The sequence below is a fragment of the Andrographis paniculata genome, unplaced genomic scaffold (genome assembly GCF_009805555.1).
Source record: "Andrographis paniculata isolate CXL003 unplaced genomic scaffold, ASM980555v1 Contig32END, whole genome shotgun sequence".
In the NCBI taxonomy this organism is placed as follows: Eukaryota; Viridiplantae; Streptophyta; class Magnoliopsida; order Lamiales; family Acanthaceae; genus Andrographis; species Andrographis paniculata.
Genome location: NW_026137565.1, coordinates 7,394,816 through 7,419,371, shown reverse-complemented (window position 1 = coordinate 7,419,371; position 24,556 = coordinate 7,394,816). Strand labels below are relative to the sequence as shown.

The following is a 24,556-nucleotide window of genomic DNA, read 5'->3' as shown; positions in this document are numbered from 1 at the left end:
ACCTGATCATATTCAAAATATCCAAAACAGGACTCTCTCTATGTTCGGAAAGTTAATCTAGATTCAGAAAATCGCCTCCGGATCAACTTGCAGAGCATAATTTTTGCATTTTGCACAACCCCCTCCGATTCAGAAAATCTAGTTATCTGTGGCACTTTCAAAGTAGTGAAAGTTTATTCTATAGGCTAAATTGTGGCTGAACCGTCGGCTTACTAGTTACTGCTGGACCAGGGACGTCATCCTGGATGGTAGTTCCATTGATAATAGATGAATTCCTCATTGAGTGTGTTTGATATTACCTTGATTTGACTGTGCTTCTATAGCTAGAGAAAACACACCTACCTACATTTGATCTTTCCTTGAAATAACTGCAACTTTTATTCACATTAATCAACCGATGTTCTGATCCTATCGGCGACTTGTTGAACATCGCACATTTATTTTCATAGATTCAAATTTTATGTGGCTTTTATTATTGATTTGGCTCCATGCTCATCAAATGTCAGCAATGGAATTTATTGTCTAGAATTTGGAGGTGAAGAAAAAAAGCACCATCGAACAGGTTAGTATTGCATTATACTAATATTTTATTGCCATTATACTAAAATGAAAATTGGGTAGCTACAGTAGTTTGGTAGTGTGATAAAAATGGGTTTTCTGGTTAAGCAACGTTGGTTGTGTCAGTTGAGGGATGTGTAGAGCCCAACCATTCTGTCTTCAGCTTCCCGCAATTGAATCTTTCCACCCAGAAAATGACCTCTCCTCTTCTTCTATCTTCTTGAAAGCTCACCACACCAATCTCTGCAACCCACATGTTCTTCAACAACCTTTCTTCTCTTCTCTGTAATTTATATATACGTATAGTTTCTATTGAGTCTTCATTAAGAAATGGTCTTGTCTTCTTTGTAGGTTTATCTTCTCCATTACACTAGCATCCATACATATATACTGCAGCAGACCAAGAATTTCTGGGGTGACAAGCAAAGATGATGGAGTCTGGGGTTCCCATGTGCCACATTTGTGGCGAGGAGATCGGATTGAACTCGAAAGGGGAAGTGTTCGTGGCCTGCCATGAATGCAATTACGCCATCTGCCAACACTGCCGTGACTATGAAGCAAAGGAAGGCCGTAACGCCTGTGCTCGATGCGGAACCTCTTATGGCCATGGTAACAAACAAATAAATCTTCAACTTCATTAGCACTGTTTATTGTTCCATCTCTTGCCAATCACTCGTGCCTGAATTTGATATATATGAATGAATTGATCCATGTCAGGGCCTGAAGTTTCAGCTGAAGCTCCAAATCCTGTTCCTGCTGCTGCAAACAACGCTCAGGATATGGGAATTCATGCTAGAAATGTCAGTACTGTTTCCACAGTGGACAGTGGTGAGCTCACTTACCTCATCTAATACTAATAATCCATAACACTTAGCTCTGAATCGATGTGATCTTTCCGTAGAGTATTTGGATGACTCTGGGAATCCGATATGGAAGAACAGAGTGGAAAGTTGGAAAGAAAAGAAGAACAAGAAGAAGAAGGCTGCAAAAAAGGATAAAAAAGAAGCACAAATACCAGCTGAGCAGCAGATGGAAGAAAAACCACAGTGAGCTCATTGATCTTCATATGAACAATTCAATATAATAACGCTTACAAGTCCAAGGAGCTAAATATATTCAAGATCTTCATCGTTTTTATTAGTCTACACAATTAAATCTTCAAGAAGTTCATCTATGCAGGTCTGCAGACGCCGCACTTCCACTTTCCAGAGTATTTCCCTTACCAAAAACTCAGCTTACAACATACAGAACAGTGATCATTTTGCGGTTGATTATCCTCGCCTTTTTCTTCCATTACCGTGTGACGCATCCTGTCGATAGTGCCTTCGGTCTATGGCTCACTTCAGTCATTTGCGAAATCTGGTTTGCATTTTCATGGGTGCTCGATCAGTTCCCCAAGTGGACTCCTGTAAATAGGGAGACTTATGTCAACAGATTATCGGCAAGGTATGCATTTTATTGACTGAAATTCCTCAAGAAGCCATAAGCAAGATCTCAAATATGCTCTAACTTGACTACCTTACATGACATGAAAGGTATGAGCGCGAAGGTGAACCATCAGAGCTCGCAGCCGTGGATTTTTTTGTCAGTACCGTTGATCCCCTGAAAGAACCTCCCCTGATAACTGCAAACACTGTTCTATCAATCCTCGCGGTGGATTATCCTGTTGATAAAGTCTCTTGCTATGTGTCGGACGATGGCGCAGCTATGCTTACCTTCGAGTCTCTTGTTGAGACAGCTGATTTTGCGAGGAAATGGGTGCCCTTTTGCAAGAAGTTCTCCATTGAGCCACGTGCCCCTGAGTTTTACTTCTCGCAGAGAATCGATTACCTAAAGGATAAAATACAGCCTTCCTTCGTCAAGGAACGAAGAGCCATGAAAGTAAGTATATCCTTTGACATTCATTACGGAAAGATCATATCGTAGCTGAGTATAAATAATTTACTCTTACATTTGCATAGAGGGACTATGAAGAGTATAAAGTACGGATAAACGCTCTGGTAGCGAAGGCGCAGAAAACACCAGACGAAGGCTGGACGATGGCAGATGGGACACAATGGCCCGGAAACAACACTCGCGATCATCCTGGCATGATTCAGGTTCTTCCACCTTTATTCTTCGAAAATGTTCTAATTCAATTGTGAAGTACAAAATAGTGATCGCCTTCTCCGGTTCATTTTTCAGGTGTTTTTAGGCAATACTGGCGCGCAGGATATAGACGGGAACGAGCTTCCTAGGTTGGTTTATGTCTCCAGAGAGAAGAGGCCTGGCTATCAGCATCACAAAAAGGCTGGTGCTGAAAATGCTCTGGTATGCATGACTGTTAGATAATCTTCGAAGAATCTGCATCATGAGCTTTGAAGATAAAAGTGTTCACTGATTTCTTTCAGGTAAGAGTATCTGCCGTGCTCACAAACGCGCCGTTTATTCTCAATCTTGACTGCGATCACTACGTCAACAACAGCAAGGCGATTCGCGAGGCTATGTGTTTCTTAATGGATCCTCAAGTGGGTCGGGATGTTTGTTACGTGCAGTTCCCCCAAAGGTTCGATGGGATTGATAAGAGCGATCGATATGCTAATCGCAACACAGTTTTCTTCGATGTAAGATTCACTGATCAGTACACCTTTTCTTCGTTGCATCAAGTCTCTGTATTAGTTCATGAACATGGCTAATGTTCGATGCCAATGACAGGTTAACATGAAAGGCTTAGACGGCATTCAAGGTCCAGTCTATGTTGGGACAGGCTGTGTCTTCAACAGACAAGCACTTTATGGATATGGACCGGCATCCTTGCCGAGCATACCTAAGAGATCATCATCGGGCTCATGCTGCAGTAGCTGTTGTTGCTGCTGTCTTCCAAAGAAGCATGCGAAAGAAAAGGATCTTGCCGAGGTTTACCGTGACGCTAAAAGGGAAGACCTCAACGCTGCCATCTTCAACCTCAGGGAAATCGACAGTAAGTTCTTTCCTCGACACCAAATTCAAATTGCATCAAATTGCCCGGCCTAAAAACCACCTGTGTCTGCAGACTATGACGAGCACGAAAGGTCATTACTCATCTCCCAAATGAGCTTCGAGAAAACCTTCGGCTTGTCCACAGTCTTCATCGAATCTACACTAATGGAGAATGGAGGAGTTGCCGAATCTGCAAATCCATCTACGCTGATAAAAGAAGCAATTCATGTCATCAGCTGTGGCTACGAAGAAAAGACGGCCTGGGGTAAAGAGGTCAGGAATTCCATCTGCTCTAATGATTCCAATCCGAATTCAGATATTTGATTCGATTAATTACTCAAAGCTTCACCAAGCTCTGCAATTTTCAGATCGGTTGGATATACGGCTCGGTCACTGAAGATATCCTGACTGGATTCAAAATGCATTGCCGTGGATGGAGGTCGATTTACTGTATGCCTTTAAGGCCGGCGTTCAAGGGATCGGCTCCGATCAACCTTTCCGACAGGCTGCACCAGGTGCTCCGATGGGCGCTGGGATCGGTGGAAATTTTTCTCAGTCGACATTGTCCTTTGTGGTATGGATTTGGCGGCGGCCGCCTGAAATGGCTCCAACGGCTTGCGTATATCAACACCATCGTCTACCCTTTCACGTCCCTCCCACTCGTTGCCTACTGCATTCTGCCGGCGATCTGCCTCCTCACCGGAAAATTCATCATCCCTACGGTAACCTGCTTGACTGTACATAGCCTGTAAATTCAAAATCCTAAATCTTATTAAGTGATCTCTCTCTCTTGCTGATTCAGCTGTCGAATCTGGCAAGCGTCCTGTTTCTGGGGCTCTTCCTCTCCATCATCGTCACCAGCGTCCTGGAATTGAGGTGGAGCGGCGTCAGCGTGGAGGCGCTGTGGCGGAACGAGCAGTTCTGGGTGATCGGCGGCGTGTCGGCGCATCTGTTCGCCGTTTTCCAGGGGATCCTGAAAATGCTGGCGGGTCTGGACACCAATTTTACGGTGACGGCTAAGGCAACAGACGATACAGAGTTCGGGGAGCTGTATGTGTTCAAGTGGACGACGGTTCTGATCCCTCCGACCACCATTCTGATCATCAACCTCGTCGGAGTGGTGGCCGGATTTTCAGACGCGCTGAACAGTGGGTACGAGGCATGGGGGCCTTTGTTCGGCAAGGTATTCTTCGCCTTCTGGGTCATCCTCCATCTCTACCCATTCCTTAAAGGGCTGATGGGCAAACAGAACAGGACTCCCACCATTGTTATCCTCTGGTCTGTGCTCTTGGCCTCGGTTTTCTCGCTCGTCTGGGTCAAGATCAACCCCTTCGTTAGTGTTGATGATTCCTCCACACTTGCTCAAAGCTGCATCTCCATTGATTGTTAAAAGTCTGGTTTTTTTGGACGTGATTAAGTTTGATTGTGCAAGAAGATGATTGATGATCGTATTTGGTAGTTAATCGATTTGCATAAACTTCTTGTTGTTTGTACTCTAAGCTACACAATGATTCAATCAAAAGCTATCTAGCACTTGAACGAGTTGTTCGATATGATTAATGGGCCTTCGACCCAATAGATTAAAAACCATATAGTTAATGGGCCTTTGGCCCAATAGATTAAAAGCCCATTAAAGCCACGTAGATTTGTATGTTAACGAGTGGTGCCCATCGACTTCCGATCTGGTGTACGTATTTTGAAGGTTTAGGGAGTGTTTACTTTTGTCGATTATACCACAAAGCCATACCATCTGAACCATTTTGTAGATGAATATGGTAGTAGGAGGAGGAGGCTCAGTACTCTGTCCGCGTTCTGTTCTTCATTTTCATTTGCCCTCGAGCAGACTGAAATTCGGAAACCCTAAACCTTTTTTTCCGCCAAAAGGTAAAAGAAGATGCTTTTGCTGGCCATTTATTTGATTTATCTAGGTTTTATTAATTTTGATCGTCTACAACATTGTTGATGGCATTGATGGTTTTGTTTTGTGATTGGTAATTCTGGGAAAGGATTTTATTATGATTTAGAGTTGGCTTGTACGTAATTAAGCTTGTCGATTTGCATTGGCAGGTCGTTGAAATGATTCATAATTTGATTAATTTCGATAAAATAGGAATAGCAGGAGTGACTTGTAGTGTTTGTTTGGGGGAAGGGAAGATATTCCTTTCATTAGGGATGACATTTTGCAGTCAAATGGAAATATCCAATCTTGAAAATTTGGTATAGCGATTTTACATGAGCAGACACTGTCAATTAACCACAGTAAAAATCCCCTACAAAGGGGAAATGCATTCCGTTTATCTAAGTGAATGTAGTTTTCGTAATCTGGATTCTTGTAAAATTGGACAAATCTCGAACTGAGGTATCATTTCTTGATGCAGCTTGTTCAATTTGGCAGAAATAGCAGATTGGCCCTCCTTTGCAAGCATAAGAGCAGAAGGAAATGGAAAATGGCGTAAAAACAATCCTTCCGCAAGGGCCCCTGAAGCCGAAGAGCTGGAGGAGGGCCCTCCATTAGATGATCGAAGATCATCCTTATCTCCTAATAAGGAAAAAATTATAGCCCTTTTTAAACGAATACAGGCTTCCATTTCCAAAGATGATACCCTGTATTCCAAGAATCAGGGTTTAAAGAAGTTTGATGACGAGAAATCCTCAGCTGAGGCAATATTGGGAGTTCTTCACCAGTCAAGAACACAAGGAAAAGGTTAGACAACACTTTTCTTCCTTCCGTTTTTTTGGAGAGAATGAACTTCATACGTTGATGTTGATGGTGCCTGTAATTCTGTATACTGCTTACTATTGCACATCATCTAGTTTTCTGATAGTTTCTTAATCCGAAACATGATTTTTCCATTCTGACAGGGAGGAGAAATTCAGTGAAGAAGGTTAGTAAATCACCACATGCTAGAAAAGAATCACAGGGAGAAGATGAGAGAGCAGTGCACTCACCAACTTTGAGCTTTAAATCAACAAGACCTCCGTCAAATTTCATTAGGAAATCTCCGACAGCTACTCTATTGAGCCGAAGAGAAAAATCCGAGCCAGAAGATGAAGCATTGCACGCCATGTCTGCTCCATCAATCCCAGGAGAGGAGTTTCTGCAAACACCTCAAGCATTGCCAGCAACAGATAATAGCAACGAGCATGAACTCGTAGAGGAGTTCAAGAACATGAATCTTGCTCGGTTAAAAGAGATTGCGAAATCTAAAGGGCTCAGGGGTTATTCAAAACTTAAAAAGAGTGAGCTCATAGACCTCCTAACGCAGTCTGTAAATAGCAATACTCCATGAAATGCTTCCACTTCCCTCGTCTAAATCTTTATTCATCGTTCCATACGCCTTGGTTTGTCAAGGATTTCGCTCGATTATTCGACCACATGAATGTCCTCGATTTTCTTATGTGAAAGGAGCACATATGGGGAAGAATCCTTCATTGCCAAAATATCCATGTTTCGAAAATCCTTGTTTATAGATGCAATATACAGTGTCACTACAGTTTCCTTTATTAATGAATCTGTTTCTCTATGTGTGGAAACTTTATCTTCTTCTTGTTCTTTATGTATCAGCTTCCCCATTCTCCAATTCAGTGAAAACTTTTATTATGGGGTTTTATTTATTTAAAGAAGCAAAATTGACTATTTTTCTCAATTAATAGTCAGCTTCGTGACGTCAAGGCTGACTTTCTTTTATAGTGGGACATATGGGCCCCTTTCTGTTGACATTCGTGCCTTAAACAACTTGAAAATCTGACTGCAATTATTACAGGCCTCAGGATCACATTCCGTCGCCCATTTCTGACGCTTGACGTCAACCACAAAGCTAATGGATAGTTCCTTGCTACAGTCTAAAAACATCCATTTTGGGAAACATGATGTTGCGGGCACTACTTTTTGTTTTTTCTTTTATTCTAATTTTTTATAGAATAGGAGTAGCCATTATGGACCACGTCTGTTGTCCCTACCATCTGCTTCATCACACGCTGAAGATCATACATACAGCTTCAAATGTTGCTGTGATTCTGTATAAGTTAGGTTCAGAATTCAGAAGGTTCATCCAATTCCCAATTGCCATGGATGTAGATTGTCCTCTCTGTATTCGTTTGGCTGCAGTTTTATTCATGCACAGTTTGTTGACCAGTTCATCCACTGCTGGAGCCAACAACATTACCACAGATCAATCTGCACTTCTGTCCCTGAAAAGTCGCACCGTTTCAGATCCTTATGAAGTCATGGAAAACTGGACAGTTCCATCTTCAGTTTGCAATTGGATTGGTGTCACCTGCGGCAAACGCCACAATAGAGTGATTGGATTGAATATTTCTAATATGGGTCTTGCCGGAAGCATCCCACCGGAGCTTGGAAACCTTTCATTCCTTGTTTCGATTGACATTAGTAAAAATGGCTTTGAAAGTACCTTGCCTGAAGATTTAGTTCGGCTGCAGAGATTGAGATTTGTGAGTTTCAGCTACAACAACTTCACCGGCGAGGTTCCTTCTTGGATTTCATCCTTACCTCAGCTTGAGAACTTGTCTCTCAGGAACAATAGTTTTTCTAGCATAAATTCATTTCTTGTCTCAACATCAAACCAAACAAAGCTTGATACTTTGACGGTTTCCTACAATCCTTTTCAGGGAGAAATTCCGAAATCTATAGGCAATCTTCGAAGCCTCAAGAAGCTTTACATGGTAGGCAATGGATTTTCAGGGTCCATTCCTACCTCCATTGTAAACATATCAGGTTTAGAGACTTTGGAATTGTCAGAAAATTTGATTCAAGGGATGCCAGAAGCCATAGGAAATCTTCACATGTTGAAATGGTTGAACTTGCAAGGGAATCGACTTGATGGTTCTATACCACTAATTGTCTTCAACATTTCAACTCTAGAAAACTTAAGCTTTTCAAGAAATCAATTATCGGGTACTCTTCCTGGTGACATGTGCCGTGGAGTTCCATTGCTGAAAAGGCTTTATCTATCTGATAACATGATACATGGACACATACCATCAAGTATTTCCTCGTGTACTCAACTTCAGTTTTTCTCGATGCCACATAATGTTCTTACAGGAAGTATACCAAAAGAAATTGGGAGCTTGGAGATGCTTCAGACATTGTATCTTCGCAGCAACATGTTAACAGGTATGTTTGTGCATTTTGGAGTCATTTAGATTTCTCTGCAATATAAATTTAAGTACCCTTAGAAGTAGAGAGTTCTAGCAAAGTAACCAAAGCACAATTTTGGAACACATTTCAGACTTGTATGGGGGTATATGAAAAGAATATACACAGATTGATGATGTGATAAAATTATAGCTTGTGATGTTAGAAATGAGATAAGCAATCATAATGCCTTCTTAAATCGACGTCAATATTTTATTTCAACGTTTTTAGGTTCACTAACTTGATGTGCCAATTCTTTTCTGCATTTGATAGGTCTAATTCCATCAGAGATTGGAAACCTTCACAATCTCCAGTTCTTAAGTCTGGGGGACAACTTTCTAACTGGAACTATACCATCAACTATGTCCAATATGTCATATCTAAATTATCTATCTTTCAAAAGGAATAGGCTCCACGGATTCTTGATTGATGAAATTGGGAACCTAACCATGCTCACGGAACTTTATCTCGGTGAAAATAATTTCACAGGTATGAATGCTCTTTAAATTTTTCTAGAAAGGCCGCAAGAAAACAACCAGATTTCTACCCTGTAATTGCTTATTTTTGTATATTTCAGGTGTGATTCCGCAAGTGTATGATAGACTAACTCAATTAGAGGTCTTGGAGATGGGGATGAATAGCTTAAGTGGCCATATACCTTCATACATATTCAACCTGTCTACACTGAAGGTGATTTCACTTTTAGGAAATGATTTTATAGGCAATGTTCCTGAAAAACTAAGTTCTTCTCTTCCAAATCTTGAACAACTCTTTCTTGGTGTCAACCATCTGAATGGTGTTATACCAAACTCGTTCTCAAATTTTTCTCATCTCAAGATTCTAGATCTTACTTACAATGAGTTAACTGGTTCAATTCCCGACAACTTGGGGTATGTAAGATCCTTGGAAGTGCTAAACTTAGTGGGGAACAATTTAATAAGTGAATCTGTTTCGCCTGAGCTGAAGTTTTTCACTTCTCTGATGAGTTCCAGGTCCTTAACATTCTTGGCAGTCAATGATAATCCACTAAATGGCACTTTTCCTACATTTGCTGGGAATCTTTCTTCTTCCCTACAATCTTTTAGTGCATCAGGATGCAGTATTAGGGGATTCATTCCAAATGAAATTGGAAAATTAAGTGGATTGGTGAGATTAAATCTTCAGGGAAATGATTTGACTGGAACCATTCCAAGTGAACTCAGTAAACTGTCTAATCTTCAAGAATTGGATCTTGGAAACAACAGCCTGACTGGATTTATTCCCACTGATATCTGCAAATTAGAACGTTTGGGACGCCTGGCATTGGGCCAAAATCGTCTAACAGGTTCACTTCCGGAATGCTTGGGAAGTGTATCCTCTCTAAGGTACATAGATCTCAATTCCAATAACCTGTCTTCTGAAATACCTCCAAGCATTTGGAGCTTGAAAGATCTCTCAGATCTTGATATCTCCTCAAATTCTATCAATGGTTCTATATCTCCTGAAATAGGAAACTTGAAGGCAGCCAATACCATTGACTTGTCAATGAACCAGTTGTCAAATGATATCCCCAACACCTTTGGAGGTTTAGAAAATGTGATAACTCTTTCTCTAGCGTATAATAAATTTCAGGGTCCCATTCCTGATTCCATTGGCAAAATGCTGAGTTTGAATTCTCTAGATCTATCACACAATATGCTTTCTGGTACAATTCCCAAGTCCTTGGAGTCTCTAACACAACTCAAGTCCTTCAATGTTTCTTTCAATAAATTATCAGGAGAGATTCCGACAGAGGGCCCTTTCAAAAATCTTACAAGCCGATCCTTTGCATTCAATACTGCATTGTGCGGTTCTAAGAGGTTTCTGGTTTCATCCTGCAAAGCAACGCGAAGGTCAAACAGAAAGAAAGAGCTTCAGATTGTTTTCGTTGTTCTGGGAATAGTGGCATTAATTTTGACTGGGAGCATGATCTTTTTAATTACTAGATACTACAGGAAAAAAGAGTATCCAATTGTGTCAGATATATTTGCTACAAAGAAACCTATAAGAGTTTCTTATTACGAGCTTTTACAAGCAACGAATGAATTTAGTGAAGACAATTTGCTAGGCAGCGGAAGCTTTGGCTCAGTTTACAAAGGTGTTTTGAAGGATGGGACTGTTTTGGCTATAAAAGTTTTCAAAACACAAATGGAGCATGAATCAAAGTCTTTTGATGCTGAATGTGAAGCCCTACGGAATCTTCGTCATAGAAACCTTATTAAAGTTGTTGGAAGTTGCTCAAATAAAGATTTCAAGGCCTTATTACTGGAGTACATGCCCAATGGAAGCTTGGAGAAGTGGTTGTACTCTAACTACAATTTGGATGTCATACAGAGATTGAACATATTGATAGATGTGGCTTGTGCAGTCGAATATCTCCACCATGGCTATTCGACACCTGTTGTTCATTGTGATTTAAAGCCTAGTAATATCCTCATGGATGAGAACATGGTTGCCCATGTAAGTGATTTCGGCATCACAAAATTTTTGGGCGAAGAAGGGAGTGTCACTCACACCAGGACTCTTGCAACACTTGGCTACATGGCTCCAGGTTTGTTCTTAAAATTTAATATATTTTGTGTTTCTTGACTAGAGTTCACATCATTGATAGTAAAATACTAAAATTGTTTCAGAATATGGATCGGAAGGCAGGATTTCCACAAGCTGTGATGTCTACAGTTACGGCATCATCATGCTGGAAATGTTCACAAGAAAAAGTCCTTGCGATGAAATGTTTTCTGGTGGCATGAACCTCAGGAGTTGGGTAAAAGTTTCACATCCTGATGTTCTGATCCAGGTTACCGACCCCAGTTTGATAAGCATTGAGGAAATGAATGCCAGTACAGTATTGCCTTGCATATCATCTGTGTTGGAATTGGCTATGAGATGCTCGGAGGATGCTCCCAGCGAAAGGATGAACATGACAGATACTTTGGCAGAATTAAAGAAAATCAAACTCAACTTTATGCAACACTATGCTGGACCAGAGACGCGGTGAGTAGTAATTACTAACATAGCAGTCTTACCTTAATGAGAAATATGGAATATTTGTCCGATGATGTTTGAAGGAAAATTTTCACTCTAACAAGTGAGTACTTCCCTCGTTCTGTTCCACACATTTTACGCACAATAAATAATCCGGAAACCTAAGTACAGCATAACTAGATTATGCTAAGCGCTATGAAAACTGTTCTACCCCTTCTCTAAAGTACACTCTAATTCAGATTTTTGTTTGTGAATATATGCAGGTGACAAACAATCTGCCATGCTACCCATCCGAGTTATCCATATTTGTTAATACTTTATCTAAGATCTCATTGAATGTACTTATTTATCTTGAATAATCTTTCTGAAAATTAATGTATTCCAGTGTGATTAATAACTAAATTTGGAGAATGTAACAAAACTAATAAAGTTAATCTCCTATTATAATAAGCTTATTGCTTTGGGTATAGCTCCAACCCAAATTTTTCTAGTTAAGGTATCGACAGGTCTAATTAAGCCTATTAGGGACTTGCCTATCCTCCTACCCACCGTGTTTTTGTCCCAGAAAGGGAAACCAGGAAGATGTTTTGCACAGCTGGGGGGAATCTGTCTGATTCTGATCTTTGTTATCTCAGGCAAATTCATATTCATTTCCTAAACTTTGTTCACATATTTCAGTTCAATCATTAACCTTGACTCTTTCTATACTATGTGTGATGTTGAATCTATATATGTGTTGTACCTATTGTAGAAAATGAGCAAGTTAAACTGAGGCTTTACTAAATTTCATGATTTTTGTTTTTCTAAGTGGAATCTTAATATTAGTCTACAAAGTAAGGCCGGAAAGTCAATTGAGGGATATGTGTAATCACTTCAAATAATATCTTGTGGAGGAAATGAGCAATCCAACCATTATCGTTTCTTCTAATAAAATTCTTTGGTTTCCTAACCCGCTCCCCATTTCATTGATAGCTTATTTTCGCCATTGACTTGGAAGACTTAGCTTTGTAATGGGGAAGAAGGTAGAAAAAGTCTACCATCCCCACTACACAGCTGTGGCTTTTAGTTGGGGGGCCCTGCTTTCAATTGGTTTCTAATAATTGCTTTCTACAGTATAATTTATGGAATGACTTTTCACATATGTTTCCAGGTATTTATGGACATAAGTTCAGTTTCCACCATTGTGGATGGGAAAAGGAGTTGGGAGATTCATTCCAACTTGGCAGACTGGTTGACCTATCCCAGCATTGTTAATACATGGACTGCCTTGATCCTAGAATGCAACTCCATCAGTGAATCGAATATGTGCAACTTCAACATTACCATGTAATATTGCATTACAAAGTTCTGGTTCAGTAATCACACAATGTTCATCAGACGTCCTCCTGTCATGAATTTGAAAAGTTCCTTCTTTATTCATCTGGTTAGAGTGCTAATCCTGATGTGTTTTTAGCAGGTTTATCAGTTTCCAGAGCTGGCTTCACAACAGATCAATCTGCTCTTTTGTCCCTGAAAACTCATGTTGTTCCAGACCGTTTCGATGTCCTAAAAAAAACTGGATTGGAGTCACCTGTGCCTGTGGCTTGCGCCATTATAGAGTAACTGGATAGTATATTTCCAACATGGGTTTTTCCGGAACTGTCCCCAGTTTTGCAGACAGTTCCAATAGGACTTTTCACTTTCACTTATGAACAAGAAAAGGAAAATAAATAAATAAATAATATTTCTGGTATTGCTGACATTAAATGACAATGCAAACTTGGAACAAGGAACCGTGGCCAAGTCTTTCATGGCCAATTCAGCAAAGGAAAATAAATGCAGATCCAGCTAGATAAAGACTGCTGAAGAGTATTTTCAGGGCTCACATTGATCCATACCTGCTTCAAGATTCAATAAATTATACAGAAGTTACTCTCTTCATTTTGGGCAATTTTTCAAAGAATTAGTTGTGGAATTAACATTAAGTTTCTGACCAAAATCATTCAATCTGGAAACAACTATCCCCATTTGAATCATCAGTTCTCCATCCACTTGCGCATGGCATGTATTTCAGCATAAAATTGCGTTCATCTCATATTTACTAAATCATCAAATCTCAAACTAGCCATGGATGTAGCAACTCCCCATTTCAGTCACCTTGTCACAGTGTTGATCATCCACTGTTTATTGGTTAGTTCTTACACTGCTGAAACCAGCATTGTCACAGACCAGTCTGCCCTTTTGGCCCTGAAAACTTACATCATTTCAGACCCTTATGGCCTCATGGAAAATTGGACAGTGCCATCTTCGATTTGCAATTGGATTGGAGTCACCTGCGGTGCACGCCATCATAGAGTAACTGCATTGAATATTTCCAACATGGATCTCACTGGAAGCATCCCTCCTGAAATTGGAAACCTGTCATTCCTTGCTTCATTTGACATTAGTACCAACAACTTCAGTGGAGCTTTGCCTGAAGATTTGGCTCGCCTGCGAAGATTGAGATTTTTCAGTCTCAGCTACAACAACTTCTCCGGCGAGGTTCCTTCTTGGCTTTCATCTTTACCTCAACTTGAGAACTTGACTCTCAGAAACAATAGTTTTTCTAGCATAAACTCGTTTCTCCTCTCGACCATAAACCAAACAAAGCTTGCTACTTTGACAGTGTCTTTCAATCCTTTTCATGGAGAAATTCCAAAATCTATAGGAAATCTTCATAATCTCAAGGAGCTTCTCATGGAAGGCAACGGATTTTCAGGGTTCATCCCTGCCTCCATCATGAACATATCAGGTTTAGAGACTTTGGAATTGTCAGAAAATTTGATTCAAGGAATGCCAGAAGCCATGGGAAATCTTGACAGGTTAAAATGGTTGAACTTGGAAGGGAATCAACTTGATGGTTCTATACCATTAATCATCTTCAACATTTCGACTCTAGAAAGCTTAAGCTTTTCCAGTAATCAATTATCCGGTACTCTTCCTGGTGATATGTGCCGTGGAGTTCCATTGCTGAAAAGGCTTTATGCATCTGACAACATGATACATGGACACATTCCATCAAGTATTTCCTCATGTACTCAACTTCAGTTTTTCTCAGTGCCACATAATGATCTTACTGGAAGTATACCAAAAGAAATTGGGAGCTTGGAGATGCTTCAAACATTGTATCTTCGCAGCAACATATTAACAGGTATTTTGTCTAGTTTAGAGTCATTTAGCTTTCTGTAATATTAGTTTAAGTACCTTTACAAGTAGAGAGGTCTAGAAAAGTAAATGAAGCATGGATTTAGAACATATTCTGCACTTGTACGTAGGTATATGAAAAGAATATACACAGATTGAAGATATGCTGACATTATAGCTATGCGATTTTAAAATGAAATAAACATTAATAATGCCTTCTTACAGAGTTCAATATTTTATTTCAATACGAATAGGTTCAAAAACTCTCTGTGCCAATTCTTTTCTGCATTTGATAGGTCTAATTCCACCAGAGATTGGAAGGCTTCACAATCTCCGGTTCTTAAGTCTGGGGGACAACCTGCTAACTGGAACTATACCATCAACCATGTCCAATATGTCATATCTTAATTATCTATCTTTCAAAAGGAATAGACTCCACGGATTCTTGATTGATGAAATTGGGAACCTAACCATGCTCACGGATCTCTATCTAGGTGAAAATAACTTCACAGGTATGAATGCTCTTTAACTTGTTCAAGAAAGCCCACAAAAAGCAACTTGAATTCAACCCCATGATTGCTTATTTTTGTATCTTTCAGGTGAGATTCCGCCAGTGTATGATAAACTAAATCAATTAGAGATCCTGGAGATGGGGATGAATAGCATAAGTGGCCAAATACCTTCATACATATTCAACCTCTCTACACTGAAGGTGATTTCACTTTTAGGAAATGATTTTATAGGCCATGTTCCTGAAAAACTAAGTTCTTCTCTTCCAAATCTTGAACAACTCTTTCTTGCTGGCAACCATCTGGATGGTGTTATACCAAACTCGTTCTCAAATTTTTCTCACCTCAAGATTCTAGATATTTCTTACAACGACTTCACTGGTTCAATTCCTGACACCTTGGGGTATGTAAAATCCTTGGAAATGCTAGGTCTAGCGGCCAACAATTTAAGAAGTGAATCTGCTTCGCCTGAGCTGAAGTTTTTCACTTCTCTGATGAGTTCCACGTCCTTGACATTCTTAGAACTCAATAATAATCCACTAAATGGCATTTTCCCTACATTTTCTGGGAATCTTTCTTCTTCCCTAAAACATTTTAGAGCATCAGGATGCAGTATTAAGGGATTCATTCCAAATGAAATTGGAAATTTAAGTGGATTGGTGAGATTAAATCTCCAGGGAAATGATTTGACAGGAACTATTCCAAGTGAATTCAGTAAACTGTCTAATCTTCAAGAATTGGATCTTGGAAACAACAGCCTGACTGGATTTATTCCCAATGATATCTGCAAATTAAAACGTTTGGGACGCCTGGAATTGGGCCAAAATCGACTAACAGCTTCACTTCCAGAATGCTTGGGAAATGTATCCTCTCTAAGGTACATAGATCTCAATTCCAATAATTTGTCTTCTACAATACCTACAAGCATCTGGAGCTTGCAAGATCTCCTGGATCTTAATATCTCCTCCAATTTTATCAATGGTTCTCTATCTCCTCAAATTGGAAACTTGAAGGCAGCCAAATTCATTGACTTGTCAATGAATCTGTTGTCAAATGATATCCCCAACACTTTTGGAGATCTACAGAGTGTGATTACTCTTTCTCTGGCAAATAATAGATTTCAGGGTCCCATTCCTGATTCCATTGGAAGAATGCTGAGTTTGAATGCTCTAGATCTATCACACAATATGCTTTCTGGTACAATTCCCAAGTCATTGGAGTCTCTAACACAACTCAAGTCCTTCAATGTTTCTTTCAATAAATTATCAGGAGAGATTCCGACAGAGGGCCCTTTCAAAAATTTTACAAGCCGATCCTTTGAATTCAACACTGCATTGTGCGGTTCTAACAGGTTTCTGGTTTCATCCTGCAAAGTAAGGCAAAGGTCAAACAGAAAGAAAAAGCTTCGAATTGCTTTCATTGTTCTGGGAATAGTGGCATTATTTTTTATTGGGAGCATGATCTTTTTCATTATTAGATATTACCGGAAAAAGGAATCTCCAATTGTATCAGATATATTTGCCACAAAAAGACCGGTAAGAGTTTCTTATTACAAGCTTCTGCAAGCAACAAATGAATTTAGCGAAGAAAATTTGCTAGGCAGCGGAAGCTTTGGCTCAGTTTACAAGGGTGTTTTGGAAGATGGGACTGTTTTGGCTATAAAAGTTTTCAAAACACAAATGGATCATGAATCAAAGTCTTTTGATGCTGAATGTGAGGCCTTACGGAATCTTCGTCATAGAAACCTTATTAAAGTTGTTGGAAGTTGCTCAAATCAGGATTTCAAGGCCTTATTACTGGAGTACATGCCCAATGGAAGCTTGGAGAAATGGTTGTACTCTAACTACAATTTGGATGTCATACAGAGATTGAACATATTGATAGATGTGGCTTGTGCAGTCGAATATCTCCACCATGGCTATTCGACACCTGTTGTTCACTGTGATTTAAAGCCTAGTAATATTCTCATGGATGAGAAAATGGTTGCCCGTGTAAGTGATTTCGGTATCACAAAATTTTTGGGTGAAGAAGGAAGTGTAACTCACACCAGGACTCTTGCAACACTGGGCTACATGGCTCCAGGTTTGTGCTTAAATTTTAGTTTCTTTTTCCTGTTTGTTGATTAGAGTTTACATCATTGATAGTAGAATTGTTTCAGAATACGGATCGGAAGGCAGGATTTCCACAAGCTGTGATGTCTACAGTTACGGAATCATCATGCTGGAAATGTTCACAAGAAAAAAGCCTTGCGATGAAATGTTTTCTGGTGACATGAACCTCAGAAGTTTGGTAAAAGTTTCACATCCCGATGTGCTGATCCAGGTTATCGATCCCAGTTTGATAAGCACTGAGGAGACAAATCCCAGTACAATATTGTCTTGCATATCAACAGTGTTGGAATTAGCTATGAGATGCTCAGAGGATTCTCCAGGGGAAAGGATGAACATGAAAGATACCTTGGCAGAATTGAAGAAAATCAAACTCAACTTTATGCAACCCCATACTGGACGAGAGAGGCGGTAAGTCGTGATAACTGATAGGACACTCTTATCTTAATGAGAATTATGGAATATTTTTCCTATGATGGGAAATTCTTCACTCAAACAAGTGAGTACTTCCCTCATTTTGTTCCATACATTTTACACACAATTAACATTCCGGAAGCCTAAGTACAGCTTAACTAGATTATGCTAAGCTGTATGAAAATGTTCTACCCTGTTTCTAAAGTACACTCTAATTCAGATTATTCTTTGCGAATATATGCAGGTGACAGCCAATCTGCCATGCTACGTGATACAGCCGTCCAAGCTCAGAAAAAGAATTATTGAAGATGGACTTGCTAGACATTACTATTCTTTTGTATCCGACTCAAAAGTTACCCAGCCGACTGGATTTCAAGACTAAGACAAAAAAAAATAATTATGGAAGAATTTCAAAGTTACCTTATTATATATTCTCGTTTCCTTATTTCATATTTAAAGTTTCCTTTTACTTTGTTTTCTTTTATTACCTTATTATAGGTTTCCTTGTTGAATTTTAAATAAAATTTCTTTATTGTTTCTTTTCAATATTTAGTGATGGGATGTGCTTTCTTTCCACTTAGATATTTCAAATTGGATATTTAGAGTGATGGGATGTGGCTTACAATCCTTTGGAATTTAGTTTATTATTTGTGTTTAATCTATGGTTTTGATTTTAGATCCAAGACTTATTGGTTAGTTATCATCCATTAAATCACATTATCTTAACTATCCTTTTTTCATTATCCTCCCTTCACATATATTCCAAACCATTGGTTCTATTGAACTTTGTAGCTAAAAAAATTATTTTGAGCATAATTATACACGGTGCCGTGTCACTACGTCCATCGTGTTATCCATATTTGTTAGTAGTTTATCTAAGATCTCGTTGTATTAGGTTCCTACTGTTCTGTGCTCAGATTTTCAATTTTCTGGTTTCTGAAACACTTGCTTATCTTGAATAATCTTGCTGAAAATGAAATGTATTCCAGTGTGATTGATAACTAAATTTGGAGAATGTAACAAAACTAATAAATTTAATCACCCATTCTATTAAGCTTATTGCTTTACGTGTAGCTCCAGCCCAAATTCTTTCTAGTTAAGGAATCAACAGGTCTAGTTAAGCCTATTAGGGACTGCCTACCCCCCTGCCATACCGTATTTTTGTCCAAGGAAAGGAAAACGAGGAAGACGTTGTTGCACAGCTGGGGGGAGCTGTCTGATTCGGATATTTGTGATTTTCAGGTAATTTCACCTCATTTCCTAAACTATTATCTTCTTGTGCGTATATTTCATTTCAATCATTAATCCATGACTTTTTTCCGTACTATATGTGATGTTATATATATGTATATCTCTCTGTGTGTATGTATTGTAGAAACATGAGCAAGTCAACCTGAGGCTTAATTAAATTTCATGGTTTTTTTTTTTTTTATTTTTTCAAAATGTGAATGCTAAAAAACAGCTACAAATTAACTTGGCACTCTAAACTTGGCTGTCTTCCATGAGATTGGATTTCTAAGTGCAATCTTAATATTAGTCTACAAAGTAAGGCCAAATGTCAGTTGAGGGATATGTGTAATCACTACAAATTATATCTTGTGGAGGAAATGAGCACATCCAACCATTATTGTTTCTTCTAGTAAAATTCTTTGGTTTCCTAACCCGTTTCCCATTTCATTGATAGTTTTTTTTCGCCATTGACTTGGAAGACTTAGCTTTGTCATGGGGACGAAGGTAGAAAAAGTCTATCATCTCCACTACACAGCTGTGGCTTTTAGTTAGTGGGCTCTGCTTTCAGTTGGTTTCTAATAATTGCTTTATACACTATAAGTTATGGAATGACTTTTCACATATGTTTCCAGGTATTTATGGACATAAGTTCAGTTGCCATGGAATTTGGATTTCCACTGTGGTTTGTGGATGGAAAAGGAGTTGGGAGACTCATGGCCTGGGTCTTCCACGTTCAAGTTGAACCCCTGGTTGACCTGTCCCGTCATTGTTAATACATGGATTGACTTGATTCTAGAAAGCAACTGCATCAGTGAATCGAATGTGTAAATCTTCAACATTATCATGTAATATTGCATTACAATGCTTATGTTCAGTAATCACACAATGTTCATCAGACGTCCTCCTATCATGGATTTGAAAAGTTCCTTCTTCATTCATCTGGTTAGAGTGCTATTCCTGCTGTGTCTTTTAGCAGGTTTATCAGTTACCAGAGCCGACTTCATGACAGATCAATCTGCTCTTTTGTCCCTGAAAACTCATGTTGTTTCAGACCCTTTAGGAATCCTAGAAAACTGGAATTCCACATCTTCAGCATGCAACTGGATTGGAGTCACTTGTGGAAGACATCATCAAAGAGTGGCACAGCTGAATATTTCCAATATGGAGCTATCCGGGAGCATCCCACCTGAGTTTGGAAACCTTTCATTCCTTGTTTCGATTGACATAAAAAACAACAGCTTTGGCGGGGCTTTGCCTGAAGATTTGGCTCGCCTTAGAAGGTTGAGAATCTTCAGGTTTGGTTACAATAACTTCACGGGTGACGTCCCTTCATGGTTATCTTCGTTGCCTCAGCTTCAGGTATTGTCTCTCAGGAGCAACAATTTCACTAGCTTGAATTCATTTCTCAGCTCTTCCACAAATGAATCAAAGCTTGGTACTTTGGACTTGTCATTCAACTCTTTTCGAGGTGAAATCCCAGAATCTATAGGAAATCTTCGTAATCTCAAAGAACTGTCCATGGCAGCTAACATGATTTCGGGTCCTATCCCTTCTTCAATCACCAACATGTCGAATTTACAGACTTTGGTTCTGGCACAAAATTCCTTCCAAGGAACAATACCTGAAGTTATTGGGCATCTTCATAATCTGAATTGGTTGGACATTAACAGCAACTTGGTTACTGGTTCTATCCCATCGGTCATCTTTAACATCTCGTCGCTAGAACTATTATCTTTGTCTAACAACAACTTATCTGGCTCTCTTCCGGACGAGATGTGCCTTGGACTTCCGATACTTAAAGCCCTTTATCTATCTGGCAATGAGATAGATGGACAACTTCCATCAAGTTTTTCCTCATGTCCTCAGCTTCAGATGGCTTCCTTGTCAAACAACAGATTTTCTGGAAGCATACCACAAGAAATTGGGAGCTTGGAGATGCTTGGAACACTGTATCTTGGATTCAACAATTTGAACGGTAAAAATCTTTATACATCTACGTTTTCAAACTTATTTAACTATATCTGGTAGTAGGGACATGAGCAAACAATTAAGCTTTACATTGCAGAAACTTTCAGATTTTTTAAGAAGATTATAATATTGTTCCAGATATGTGATATCAGAAACAAAGGGATATCTGTTACATTACTCCTACTGCCTTTTGAATTTGAGTGCAAACAACAGTATTATTTCATCCTCTCATGATATGCTGAGTAATTTTTACTCATCAGGTCAAATTCCAAGAGAATTTGGAAAACTTCATAATCTTCAGTTCTTGGGTTTGGAAAGGAACTTGCTAACAGGATCCATACCATTAGCTATATTCAATATGTCATTTCTGCGCCGTCTGTCGCTGCAAGACAATATGTTCACTGGGGTCTTAACAGATCACTTTTCAAATTTAACTATGCTCGAGGAGCTTTATCTAAGCGACAACAATTTCACCGGTATGCATATCAATTTACAACGTTTTGCTAGACCTGGCCTAATAATTAAGAAAGCCTTGCATACAGTAATTGCTCCCTTTTCTTATTACTGATTTTGCAGGTGTGATTCCCAAAGTGTTTGATCAATTTCATGAGCTCAGACTTTTATCCTTGGGAGTGAATAGATTCAGTGGTCCTATACCTCCATATATCTTCAACATCTCAACACTGGAAGTGCTTTCACTTTCAAGCAATAGTTTTTCAGGCACTCTTCCTTTTTCGGATGTAGGTTTATTTCTGCCTAATCTTGAACAGCTCGACATTGGAGAATCTAATCTTGTTGGAACTTTTCCATACTCTATCACAATTTTTTCTAATCTTATGGATCTGGACCTTTCTCACAACCATTTGATTGGTTCAATACCCGACTCCCTTGGGGAACTGTTGTTCTTACAAAGCTTGAACTTGGAAGGAAACAACTTCACAAGTGAATCACCATCATCTGAGTTAAGCTTCATCACTTCCCTCACAAGTTCCAAGTACTTGACAGAGCTGTCACTCAGTTATAATCCATTGAAAGGCACTCTCCCTGCAACTATTGCAAATCTTTCATCTTCCCTGCAAACTTTTCGTGCGTCAGAATGCCAGCTTAAGGGATATATTCCAGATGGAATTGGTAATTTAAGTGGACTGATATCATTATATCTTTATGGAAATGATCTAACTGGAACAATTCCAAGTACACTAAGTAAGTTATCAAATCTTCAACGCTTTTCGCTTGGCAAAAATCAGCTAACTGGATTTATTCCGAACAGAATTTGCAGCATGAAAAGTTTGGGAGTGATGGTTTTGGGCAAAAATCAGCTCACAGGTTCCATTCCAGAATGCTTGGGAAATGCATCTTCTCTAAGGTATATACACCTTGATTCCAATAACTTAACTTCAGGAATACCTGCTAGCATTTGGACTTTGCAGGATCTATTAGAACTTGATCTCTCTTCAAATTCCTTCACTGGCTCTCTATCTCCTCAAATCGAAGGGCTTAAGGCAGCCACACTCATTGATCTGTCAATGAATCAGTTCTCAAGCAATATACCCAACAATTTTGGAGATTTGCAAAGCCTGCTCAATCTCTCTATAGCACATAACAGATTTCATGGTCCCATACCAGAATCCATGGGTGGTATGTTGGATATAATTTCTCTTGATTTGTCTCATAATAAGCTTTCTGGAACAATCCCGAAGTCTTTAGAGACACTGAAACATCTTGAATACTTCAATGTTTCTTTCAATGGATTATCTGGAAAGATTCCTATGAATGGTCCTTTCAGAAATTTCACGAGTCAATCATTTCTGTTCAATACTGCATTGTGTGGTCCTCCGACGCTTCAGGTTTCATCTTGCCCTGAATCAGAGCACAGGTCAAAGAGAAAGAAGATTCTCCGAGCTATATTCATTAGTCTTGGAATTGTTTTGTTGATATTTATAGGAACCATGGCTTTTATAATGGTTAAATATTGTAGAAAGCTGAAATCACCAACCATATCTGATCATTCTTCTATGTTAAAGCTTTCTAGTATCTCATACTATCAGCTATTACAGGCGACTAATGGGTTCAATGACAACAGCTTATTGGGCAAGGGAAGTTTTGGCTCGGTTTACAAAGGTGTCCTTCAAGATGGAACCGTTTTGGCTATAAAAGTTTTCAATATGTTGCAGGAAGCTAGATCGAAGACTTTTGATGCTGAATGTGAAGTATTCCGAAATCTTCGCCATAGAAATCTCATTAAAGTCATCAGCAGTTGCTCAAATGAGGATTTCAAAGCCTTAATACTGGAATACATGCCTAATGGAAGCCTGGAGAAGTGGTTGTATGAAAGCAACCTAGTTTTGGATAGCATTCAAAGATTAAATATAATGATCGATGTTGCTAGTGCATTAGAATATCTCCACCATGGTTATTCTACACCTGTCATTCATTGTGATTTAAAGCCTAGCAATGTCCTTTTGGATGAAAATATGATTGCTCATGTGAGTGATTTTGGTATCACCAGATTCTTGGGTGAAGAAGAAAGCATTACTCATACTAGGACCCTTGCGACGCTCGGCTACATGGCTCCAGGTAAATACGCTAGTTTTTAATACTTTTCTCCTCAAAATTTGTTTAGTATTTACTTTCAAGCTGACAGGTTTTTGTTATTGGTATTAAAATTGTTCCAGAGTATGGATCACAAGGCATAATTTCCACAAGATGTGATGTGTACAGTTACGGAATCTTGCTACTGGAGACTTTCATTAGTAAAAGACCCTCTGATGAAATGTTTTCTGGAGACATGAGCATCAAGAATTGGGTATCATATTCACTGCCTGATGCACTAATTCATATTATTGATGCTAGTCTGCTACGCCCGGAGGAAAGGAATTTTGATAAAAAGCTGTCTTGCATATCATCTGTATTGGAGATAGCTCTGAGTTGCTCAACAGATTCTCCTACGGAGAGAATGAATATGGAAGATGTAGTGGCAGAACTGAAGAAAATCAAAGTTGAGTTCATGCGGCAATATGCATGAATCTCATACACGGTAAGAATTGGTTACCATGTTGTCGATCTTATGCAGAAAGACTCATCTATTTAACCTGTCATTTTCATAATATATTCGCAGATGTCAGAAGATGCAAGAAATTTCTCCAATCCTGATAGCGAGTAACTTTCTGAAGAAAGCTTGGAAAGAATTCTGTGATTAAACTAGACCTTTTTCAATTCATGTTCCAATCCAATTTTATCTACAGTGTGTTCCTTCAACTCCTGATAATTTGTTGTTGGACATTACTATAATCGAGTTTGGTATTTGTACTTCGCATATTTTGGTTGTAATATCTTATTTGATCTTCTGGGACACATAATTTGGGGAAATAAATTATCAAACTGCATGAATCAGAACTAAACTGCATGAATCAAATCTTATATCCAATATAAGCGCTCCGTGCTTCATTGATCGCATCGCAATCTTGATTTTTCCACTGGATTGAATATTT

The 24,556-nt window shown here is 39.1% G+C and overlaps 6 protein-coding genes across 10 annotated transcripts; all 6 read left to right on the top strand.

Annotated features, from left to right (window-relative positions):
• Nucleotides 1-863: 863 nt before the first annotated feature.
• Nucleotides 864-5,072, top strand: LOC127248080 (cellulose synthase A catalytic subunit 8 [UDP-forming]). Its single transcript, XM_051270248.1, has 12 exons — nt 864-1,167; nt 1,276-1,386; nt 1,460-1,604; nt 1,738-2,004; nt 2,094-2,439; nt 2,520-2,657; nt 2,743-2,868; nt 2,949-3,161; nt 3,253-3,517; nt 3,590-3,789; nt 3,885-4,238; nt 4,319-5,072. Exons 1-12 carry the CDS (start codon nt 987-989, stop codon nt 4,904-4,906), a joined length of 2,934 nt encoding a protein of 977 aa, XP_051126205.1. The 5' UTR covers nt 864-986; the 3' UTR covers nt 4,907-5,072.
• A 114-nt stretch (nt 5,073-5,186) lies between these two features.
• On the top strand, nt 5,187-7,117 carry LOC127248083 (SAP-like protein BP-73). Its single transcript, XM_051270255.1, has 3 exons — nt 5,187-5,400; nt 5,912-6,220; nt 6,379-7,117. The coding sequence occupies exons 1-3, from the start codon at nt 5,283-5,285 to the stop codon at nt 6,804-6,806; spliced, it is 855 nt and encodes a 284-aa protein (XP_051126212.1). The 5' UTR covers nt 5,187-5,282; the 3' UTR covers nt 6,807-7,117.
• Nucleotides 7,118-7,294: 177 nt separating this feature from the next.
• Nucleotides 7,295-13,527, top strand: LOC127247975 (probable LRR receptor-like serine/threonine-protein kinase At3g47570). Of its 5 annotated transcripts, XM_051270094.1 has the most exons (7): nt 7,295-8,001; nt 8,146-8,650; nt 8,945-9,160; nt 9,249-11,240; nt 11,323-11,683; nt 12,825-13,000; nt 13,131-13,527. In XM_051270094.1, the coding sequence occupies exons 1-6, from the start codon at nt 7,384-7,386 to the stop codon at nt 12,838-12,840; spliced, it is 3,708 nt and encodes a 1,235-aa protein (XP_051126051.1). In that variant the 5' UTR covers nt 7,295-7,383; the 3' UTR covers nt 12,841-13,000; nt 13,131-13,527. The 5 variants fall into 5 exon arrangements, with proteins under 5 accessions (XP_051126051.1, XP_051126047.1, XP_051126048.1 ...); XM_051270090.1 differs by having other exon boundaries at nt 7,295-8,650; XM_051270091.1 differs by having other exon boundaries at nt 7,295-8,650; nt 13,128-13,527.
• A 253-nt stretch (nt 13,528-13,780) lies between these two features.
• LOC127247418 (LRR receptor-like serine/threonine-protein kinase FLS2) lies at nt 13,781-14,776 on the top strand (the record flags this gene model as incomplete). The annotated part of the gene is made up of 1 exon (XM_051269245.1): nt 13,781-14,776. A coding segment is annotated over exon 1 (996 nt), but the record flags the coding sequence as incomplete, so codon positions are not given.
• Nucleotides 14,771-18,366, top strand: LOC127247976 (receptor kinase-like protein Xa21). The gene is made up of 5 exons (XM_051270095.1): nt 14,771-14,843; nt 15,133-15,348; nt 15,436-17,427; nt 17,504-17,864; nt 18,112-18,366. The coding sequence occupies exons 1-5, from the start codon at nt 14,804-14,806 to the stop codon at nt 18,113-18,115; spliced, it is 2,613 nt and encodes an 870-aa protein (XP_051126052.1). The 5' UTR covers nt 14,771-14,803; the 3' UTR covers nt 18,116-18,366.
• A 265-nt stretch (nt 18,367-18,631) lies between these two features.
• Nucleotides 18,632-24,453, top strand: LOC127247215 (probable LRR receptor-like serine/threonine-protein kinase At3g47570). The gene is made up of 7 exons (XM_051268967.1): nt 18,632-19,109; nt 19,552-19,601; nt 19,730-21,072; nt 21,326-21,541; nt 21,642-23,642; nt 23,741-24,102; nt 24,184-24,453. The coding sequence occupies exons 3-6, from the start codon at nt 19,959-19,961 to the stop codon at nt 24,088-24,090; spliced, it is 3,681 nt and encodes a 1,226-aa protein (XP_051124924.1). The 5' UTR covers nt 18,632-19,109; nt 19,552-19,601; nt 19,730-19,958; the 3' UTR covers nt 24,091-24,102; nt 24,184-24,453.
• Nucleotides 24,454-24,556: the final 103 nt, after the last annotated feature.